The sequence below is a fragment of the Octopus bimaculoides genome, chromosome 9, assembly GCF_001194135.2.
Source record: "Octopus bimaculoides isolate UCB-OBI-ISO-001 chromosome 9, ASM119413v2, whole genome shotgun sequence".
Lineage (NCBI taxonomy): Eukaryota > Metazoa > Mollusca > Cephalopoda > Octopoda > Octopodidae > Octopus > Octopus bimaculoides.
The window spans coordinates 8,688,573-8,698,270 of NC_068989.1; the positions used below are offsets into that span (position 1 = coordinate 8,688,573).

General features: G+C 34.2%; 1 protein-coding gene across 1 annotated transcript in view; it reads left to right on the top strand.

The window, feature by feature from the left end:
* Positions 1 to 9,698, top strand: part of LOC106882137 (neuronal acetylcholine receptor subunit alpha-7) — a 612,265-nt gene that overhangs the window by 417,942 nt on the left and 184,625 nt on the right. Inside the window, exon 4 of the mRNA XM_052970401.1 lies at positions 2,616 to 2,738. Coding sequence (XP_052826361.1) covers positions 2,681 to 2,738 — 58 coding nt within the window. The 5' untranslated portion in view covers positions 2,616 to 2,680. The remainder of the gene's footprint in view (positions 1 to 2,615; positions 2,739 to 9,698) is intronic.

Here is a 9,698-nt window from a genome sequence, read left to right on the forward strand (position 1 = left end):
GTGTGTGTGTGTGTGTGTGTGTGTGTGTGTGTGTGTGTGTGTATGTGTGTGTGTTTGTGTGTGTGTATGTGTGTATGCGTGTATGTGTGTGTGTGTGTGTGTGTGTGTGTGTGTGGTTTTCTGTGTGTGATGGCAGTTATTCATGAATTGTTGATGCTGGAACTCTAAATTTCTTTGTCTATTGACTGAATAAGATTTTGCACTTATCGTTGTATATAAATCTATTGCTTCTTATCACAAATTGTGTTTTATCTCTTCCTTCTTTGTCAAATGCCGTAGTTACCTTAACTTATAGGTGTATGTAATCGTTACGCTTTCTTACCAAATCAAGAAAATGCAAATATCATTCCATTAAAAGTATTTCTTTCTTGAAAATATACACAATGTAATTTATATTCTGTTTGAGAATAACAATCCTCGTTTATCTAATCTAAAATCCTTCACGGCTTCGTTCCCATGTAAACTAACTAATGTACTTTTTGTCCCCACCAATTACAAACTTTTATTTCATACCAACTACGTCGACAACAACCATAACAGCAAGGAGACAGCAATAACAAGTGAAAGATTAATTATGACAGAAAAGCGTACACAGATCAGCAACAACAACCTGTGCTATGTCTTCGGCGATTATAAGCGGTTTATGCGACATTTACTAAACAATGTTTTTCACGTAGTTCTATTGAATTTCTCAATTATCGCAATCACTAAAGAATCCATAATTTAACTCGGATATAATACAGTGTTCCAGCCGTTCATTGTCTTAGAATAATAATCTATAATAAATATCGCAACAAGCATTGGCAACAATAAAACTTACCTCGTGAAATCCTTCTACTGCAACTACGAATATATAATAATGCATTTATATATTCGCATGAGTGTGTGTGCGTATATACTATACATATATGTATAACGCATATACATCATCATTTAAACATTATGTATATGCATTCATACATATAATATACATACACACACACACACATATATATATATGTGTGTGTATCTATATATATATATATATATATACACACACACACACCTATATATGTGTGTATATATATATATATATATATATATATATATATATATATATATATATATATATATATATATATATATATATATACATGTGTGTGTGTGTGTGTGTGTGTGTGTGTGTGTGTGTTTTCCTCTGTCATAAATCCTGAAAATACCGTTTTGCAAATGCGACCGCTTTATTCAATATCCTGTTAGGGGAAGTGATTGGATTGTATATCCGATACGTATATGAAATTCAACGGGTGCTTAGTGCTTGGTAATTTATATAAATATTGATGGTCGTGAATAAACACCTTCACAAACTGCTACCGTTTTGTTGGGGTATCACTGAGAATTAACATCTACCTGAAGTGCTTCTAATGTAAGTCCTTCTCATATTTAATTTCCTACATGTAAACTACCTACACCTGTCTCTCATTCTCTCCACACCCTTCTGTTTTTCCCTCTCCATCTCTCTCTCTCTCTCTGTCTTTCTATCTTTCGCTCCACCTCTCCCTATCCACCTCACTCTCTCCATTTCTCTCTTTTTCTCTCCCTCTTTCTCTCTCCCTCAGACGAATAACAAAGTTTGTGTTGTTATATTCTTCACTCATCATAAATATTCAGATTATGAAGCTTTTACAAAAACTTTTATAGACTTATTTACATTTACCAGTTTATTGCGACTGCATGTGTTACCCTATCTGAGTTCGTTGTAGTTAATTCGGTAGTTATTGTACGATGATTTCAATTCAGAGCTTCGGTCGATGATCGAACTATTTACAGCAAAGTAATAAGAGCCAATGTTAATCCGATATCTAAATTCAATTTCAGAGTGTAATATTTATGACGATAAACGTAAATCGTTTTATAAAAGAATTATAGCGTTTTAAGTATGGTAATTGTACTAAGAGATGAAAAAGGCTTAAAGTTGCTAGATGGTATGATATTATGGTAAATATTATATGGTTAAAACGGTACGGATTTGAAATATCTTCTCTCTGGTGTAACAAGAGATTATGGATGTGAACACAGTGATTGTGGTCTGAATTATAAGAAAACTCTGAATGATTGATGAAAGAAATATCTTCTCGTGTCTTCAGGTAAATTGCCGATAACAATATTTATATGTTGCGATGTGAATAATAACTACTTTGGATGATATCAATCATATGTTGTGATAGTATAATCAACTTCTGATGATACATAGGGACATTTTCAATATCTGACTGAATTTGATGTAGGCTTTTCAACACAAGGATCCTGAGCAGTTGTTAAAGCGTGCGTCTCTGATGAAGCCATTGATCTTGGTTAATATTTCGTAAGGAAAAGAAGAAAACCAAACTGATTAGAAAATAAACAGTGGATTAATGCTTTACAGTAGAGAAAACAAATTCTCAAGAACGACGGTAAATGCTGTGGATGTTAAAAAGAAAAACGTGTAATTACCACGTAAACTTACAAGGAACACGTATATCAAAATATATTCATATTTTCTGAATTCTAAAATACACCTTACCGTTCGTTTGCTAAATCTGTGCATTCAACAGTATTATATATCTCAGACGATATTTTTTCTCTCCTTACACTAGGCTACCAGTAACAGATTACACTACAACATTCTTTGAGTCCTTCAGACTACAGCTGCATCAACAGGATGACGCAGATTTATATGTGGATTTTACCATTATTTACTTATCTCATCTTACCCAAAGGTAAGTTCCTCGCAAAATATATTCACTTATTTAATCTATTTATTTTCTAAAGTCGACTTTTGTTTTCTGGTAATATAATGGATGACTCATTTGCGTGGTTTAAGACATTTCATTGTTCTCTTTACCAATAATTTTAATGCTTTTTCCTCACCCTTAATTTTTTTTCGACACCAATAATGTTCTGAAAAATCCTTAAGTGGAACTTAGAGATGTTCAATAATTCTTCGTAGTTTTCAATAGATTTCTGTGTCCATGAATCAGTTATGGTATATGCTTTAGCTACCTCAGTTTCCGACTACAGTCTCAAATCTTTCCATCGAAAATTATTATAAAACTGTCTTGTTGTTGGGGAGAAAGAGATACTTTTAAGTTTGCACTGTAAACGAAATATTGAATTCCGCAATAACAAATCTTAACAATCATATAACAAATAAATTCTCATCGTTTTACCGTCCCAACAACTTTGCGATTCATATAAGAAACTATCACATTACTTTATTAGCCTGTAGAAAAGAAGGCAATGTATCAGGCACACTGTGCCTGTTTTCTGGAATGTTTTTGCTTGCACAACTTCGAACAACTTGGATAGCAAATCTATAGTTTTTTTTTTAATAAAGGGGCTACACTTATCCTATGATATCATTCCAGCGTAAAACAATGGCATTAGATACCAAATTAAAGATATAAAAATAGTAGACGGTGGGAGTAAAGAACTGTTGCGGACATTTTAGCATTTTCTTAACTTATTTTTTAAATAAATAATAATGAATATCAGAAAACCAAAGTCGCCATGTAAAATTCAAATAGACTTTAAGATTTAAACCAACACGTACACACAATAAAATCACAGCGAATAAAGACAAATATTCAGGTTTGGTTATATTATGTTACTACAACATTAGAACTTTTCTAACCCATTATCCTGCAAAAATCTATATCTAATCAAAGAAACAAGATCTTGAGCAAATCTCTTAAGTGTTTGTTGTTTTCCGTTAATAGTTATTGATTTCAAAGTTATCTCATAGCTGTAGCAGGAGGATAACAGCTAAATCAACAAGCGCTACCATCTAGGCCTCAGTAGAGTTGTCATCGAAACGTAAGAGACAGAGCCAAGTAATCAGTAATGTTCAACCTGTATAAGTTTTATCTCGAAAGAGGAAAAAGCTTCCAGATTCTAGTTTTTGAAACAGGAAGAGATTATATCATATTTACCACATTGGTGTTAGGAGTGTTGAATTGAAATCTGAAGTCCTAAGGTCAATGAAATATGTCTCCAAATCTGGTCTGTTGTTTGGCAATCGAAATAAAACGTTTATAATTCACTGATTGGTTTACTAAATCGGTTGTTGAACATTTTTACCGAACTGTCAAATATTACTGGAAGAAGAATTGAGTCGAAGAGACATCTATTTTTACTCACTCATCACTAACGGTTGCACTTCAAATCTTCATAATTCTAGATTACATAACTGCTGACGTAGTTTTCACTTCACCAAACACAATTTCATTACCACGAGCAGATCAGGAGGAGATATTTTTTATACTTAAAGCATATTAAGTTAATTGATTTCAGCGACTGGTGATAAACCTCAGGCTTTCATAGAATAATATTATGCAAACACTTAAAATAATAAAGATACATTGAAAGAATTAAAACGTACATACCTTATTGGTATTTTAGAAAAAAATGTCTAAATGTAATTAATGAAAACTATAGCAGCAAGGCTTAAACACTGTGAATCCCCACCGGGTCCTATACGTGAATTTGGACTTCCAGTAAGCTTTAATGCACTGAAAACTTCTTCTGATGAAATCGGGGTGCGTCTATGTTAGGGAATCTTTTATACCATCAAATACATTGTTTTCTTGCCTTTAATAACGAAGTTTCTGTTAGAATAGTGAAAAATGAAGTGATGTCAAAATGAAGTATTAATTTCGTTAATCAAAATAATGGTGAAATCTATGATACTCATGAATTGTTCAAAATATTAGAGAGGAAGATAATTGTAAGAAAATAAATTAAAATGGCTTCCAGGCATAGAGATTTCAGACTCAGCACGTTGTTTGTGTCCATCTACTTTATTTCGTTCACCACACATCCGGTGTTCAATAATGAAGAAAAGTTCAATATCAATCTATCCAACTTCCATTCTTCCTTTCATTAGTGTTGTCCCCTTTTGTTTCCATTTCGTTTCTATTGTCTAAACTTTTTTTCTTTTCAATTTCTTTTTAATTTTCTTTTCTATTTTTACTTCTTTTATATCGATGTACATTCTGATGTTATTGTTCAATCATACTGTCACGTTTCCGTAAAACGAAGCACAAATATTTGAAAATCTATAAATATATTTTCGTATGCATAAACAACGGATAAGGTGCTATTTATCACCGTACGTTATTATTAGTATCATCATCATCATCATCATCATCATCATTAGAGGTGGTACCATAGCCAATGAGGGTTATCAGAGGCACTGTTTTGACTAGTTGAACACTAAATTGTTGTTGTTGTTATAGTTGTTTCTTTCGTTAAGCTAAGTTGCCGAAATTGGTAGCACACCGGACAAAATGCGTAGGCGCACTTCACCTGTCTTCATTTTCTGAGCTAAAATTCCATCGACGCGGGCAAAATGACACTGGAGTAAAATATACGCAACCCAGTATGCCCATCATGACTATCCGTCTGATAAGGATACACCAGGCACATGCATCACGACCATATGTGCGCGACATAGTGATCTCATATCAAGACAAACAGCGCAAGACCTTGCAAGTGGAACCCTGTTAGAATTTTTTCTAGGTTGAGTAGCCAATCCCGCTCAAAAGGTCCCTAAATAAGGGTTGTTTAAGGATGTTGAACGAAACATCCATGCCCTCAGAGGTCAAATATTCAAATCCTAAAAGGAATTTCTCTTCAACACATGGCTATGATGCTTCGCCACTACTTCTGCTCGTGATCAGAGATGCACATATTGTCAGCCACTAAGGGACATGCTCAACTGGTTATGGTCAAGCAACTGACAAGCCAATTTGTAGCATTGAGCAGAATATTTGCTGTAGCCCATCTTTTATACCAAGACAAAACAATGTACATAGCACTTCTAATCAGTTAAGATCAAAAGCCACGAGAGCCAGTGCCTGGAACTGCATCAGGGCATTATTCTGCCAGCTCGCCGTTTCATTATTGCTTTAAGTATTAAACATGCAAACACGAAAGAAACCGCAGCAAAATCCATTAAAAAAAACAAGATAACACCGATATCTGAACATCTAAATCCACAAATATACACTAACTGAACAGGAAACCATGCAAACACAAATACCAAGATTAATAAAAACACCAAAAGAAACAACAGAAGCAAAAACAACTGCAATAACAACAACTACAACATATGTAACAACACCAACAGCCAAGTACATAGTAACAAACCCCACCTCAACAACATACACTGTAAAAAATAAGATAAAACTGTTGATGGAGAAGTACATAACGCGACATAAACAACAATAAAATGTAAATCAAACAAACCAGCAATTAGACTTCTGGTGAAAAGACGAGTCATTCGGCAGCAGAGAATTTTATTTATTTATTTACTTATTTATTCGCAAACAGTGACACTATGGAATTTCATAGTCTGACCTTGCAGATGAATAAAATTTGATTATTTAGTAAAGAATTTTTTTCTTTCTTTATATTACGTGGATAATATGGTTACAAGAAATAGCAGCCACGCCTTTGAAAGAAAAAAAATATGAAAATGAATACTGCCATACAAGCCAAAATAGAAAAAAAGTGAATAAGAATTTATTTACAGCAAGACAGGCGTTTTAAAAGTAAAGAGAGAATGAAGAAAAAATTTTCACATTTCTATAAACAATGCCAAAGGCACGAACAAAACTATCGATTTTTCAGCTACAACCATAATCACAACATTCACACACACACATACACACACACACACACACACACACATACATACATACATACATACATACATATGCGCACACATGAAGAGGAAGAAACAAAAAACACACGCATACACATGCTAAGCGAAAAGATTAACACAACGATTTTAGGAGTGGCACTTCCACCCGTGTACCCAACACCACAGAAGCGCCAGATATGGCAAAACTCAACCAAAAGGTGGTATCCAAGTAAAACTATACGAGGTGAGACAAATATACGAAACCCTGTATAACCATCATGACTACCTCTCCGATAAGGATACACCAGGCACAGGCATCACAACCATATGTGCACGACACGGTGATCTCATATGAAAATGAACAACGCATGATCTCGTAGGTGGGGGCCCTGTTAGAATTTTCTTCACGTCGAGTGGCCCATCCCGCTCAAAAGGTCCCTGAATATAGTTTGTTTAGGGATGATGAACGAAACACCTATCCTTCCAGAAACGAGTATTCAAACACCAAAGAATTCCTCTCAGCACATGGCTATGATGCTCCCCCACTACTTCTGCTCGTGATCAGAGATGCACATATCGGCAGCCACTAAAGGACATGCTCAGCTGGTTAAAGTCAAGCAACTGACAAGCAAATCTGTGGAATATCTTTTTGTAACCCATCTTTTATACCAAGACAGTGCCTGGTACTGCATCAGGACATTTATTATTATTATTATTATTATTATTATTATTATTATTATTATTATTATTATTATTATTATCATTATTATTATTATTATTATTATTATTATCATTATTATTATTATGATTTGCTGAGGGCGACTTTGCCTCACCGAGGTTGACTTTGCGTTATTATTATTAATACTGTTGTTGTTGCTGTTGTTGTTGTCGTTGAAGGCGGTGGGCTGGCAGAATCGTTACCACGCCGGACGAAATGCTTAGCGGTATTTCGCTCGTCGCTGCGATCTGAGTTCAAATTCTGCCGAGGTCGACTTTGCCTTTCATCCTTTAGGGGTCGATAACTTAAGTACCTGTAAAACACAGGGGTCGATCTGGTCGACTTACCCCACAAATTTTAGGCCTTATGCTTTTAGTAGAAAGAATTATTATCATTATTATTATTATCATTATCATTATCATTATTATTATTATTATTATTATTATTATTATTATTATTATCTTTTGTAATTCTTTGTTTGACTGTATTATTCTCATATTATATTTCTTTACAATGGGTGGAAAGTAAAAAAAAAAAACCCTTTGTTGGTTTACAACTGAGTCGTTTTGGAAAGTTACTTCCGTCCTATTTTGTTGTAAAAGTGAAGCCATTGATATTTGCCCTTTACTTTTTGCCATTATTATTTATTTATCCATTTATGTGTTATTAGCACTAGATATTTGCTAGTTGCATTTTCTATAGGGAGGATCGAATAAAGATTTCCAATGGAATACCCTGCAAGCAGTATCTGATCTGGCATCTCATTTGCGAGAACAATAATTCAATGGTGGACAAAAGTCGGAACTCGAATTCGTTATGACTCTCGTACTTGCACACACACGCGCGCGCGGTAAGACACAGATAAACAAGCAATGCAGAGAGAGAGGGAGATAGAGAGAAAGAGGGAAAGAGGACGAGAGAGAGAAAGTGGAAGAGACAAAGGAAGAGAGACAGACATAAAGAGAGGGAGATTGTTGACAGGCGTACATACATATTGCTGTGCAGGCAGGGCATTCTCATATACGCATACATGTGTATGTGTCTGACTACGTGAATGTGTGTGTGTGTGTGTGTGTGTGTGTGTGTGTGTGTGTGTGTGTGTGTGTGTGTGTGTGTGTGTGTGTGTGTGTGTGTGTGTGTGTGTGATGCCATCTGATTATGACTGTAAAATAGAAGTCGGTAACCATCTCTGCACAACACAAGTAGGGGGCTGAAATTTTAGTTTGAAATTAAGGAATACGCGGAAGAGGATACAGGGTGTTCACATACCAAGTTCTAATAATTTCTAGTTGATGGATATAGTTATGTATAGACATTGTCATTCTTTTTAGAAATCTTCAGTATAATTTAAACTGTACCTAATTTGAAGACAATGTGAAGACAAATATTTATTATAAAATTAAAGAGGAAATTAATTACAGTATGAAGGAAATTTGCAGTGAGTTTTCATTGTTTTTCCTCATACAACGTTGGTAGTTCAGGAATAGAGAAAACGAGAGACCGCATATATTTATGTATATGTGCAAGAATGTGTATGCATGTATATGTATGTGTTTATATATATATATATATATATATATATATATGCATATTCCATATAGTGCTTCCATATTGTCAACAAAATTCTAATTTGTTTTCAGTAAGCTCAGAGGCTTGTTTTTAGAAAGGAAAACTACTGTCACTAGCTTCAATATAAGCAGCAGCGTGAGAATGCTTAACTGTTTAATCAAAACACCGCCATTGAATTATCAAAGATATTGAAATTATCCAGGCTGCATCGGAAACAATAGCCATTATGGTTTATGATGCAGCAAGCTGAAAACTAAACGATTAACACGTAATAAAAACCTAGAATCATCAAATATATATGATGCGAAATATGCTTCTTGGTTATGTGTGCATGTACATGTTTATATATCTGCGGGTTGGTTATCTCTTAATAATTCCTTGGCTATATACCGACTTGAAGAAAGTAAATGGGCGTATAATAGAGGAAATCTGGTATTTAATATAATGTATTTTTATGATTGATTAACGAATTTTAGAACTAGTGTCCAACATATTGGCGAATTTGATATCAAAAAGATGCCGGAATGTTTTATTAATATCTTTCTATTTTTACGTTACCTCTGTCTTCATTGTCTAACACTGCCTATTGCATTCCCTCTGATAATTATCCCATTATGGTAAAGAGTATTCATTTTATTATGGAAATAAGTGATTCTTAGAAAAATTGGGGAATGCTTGCCGCTACAATTCGACAACTATACGTACGCACACACGCACACACACACACACAGATATATATGTATATAT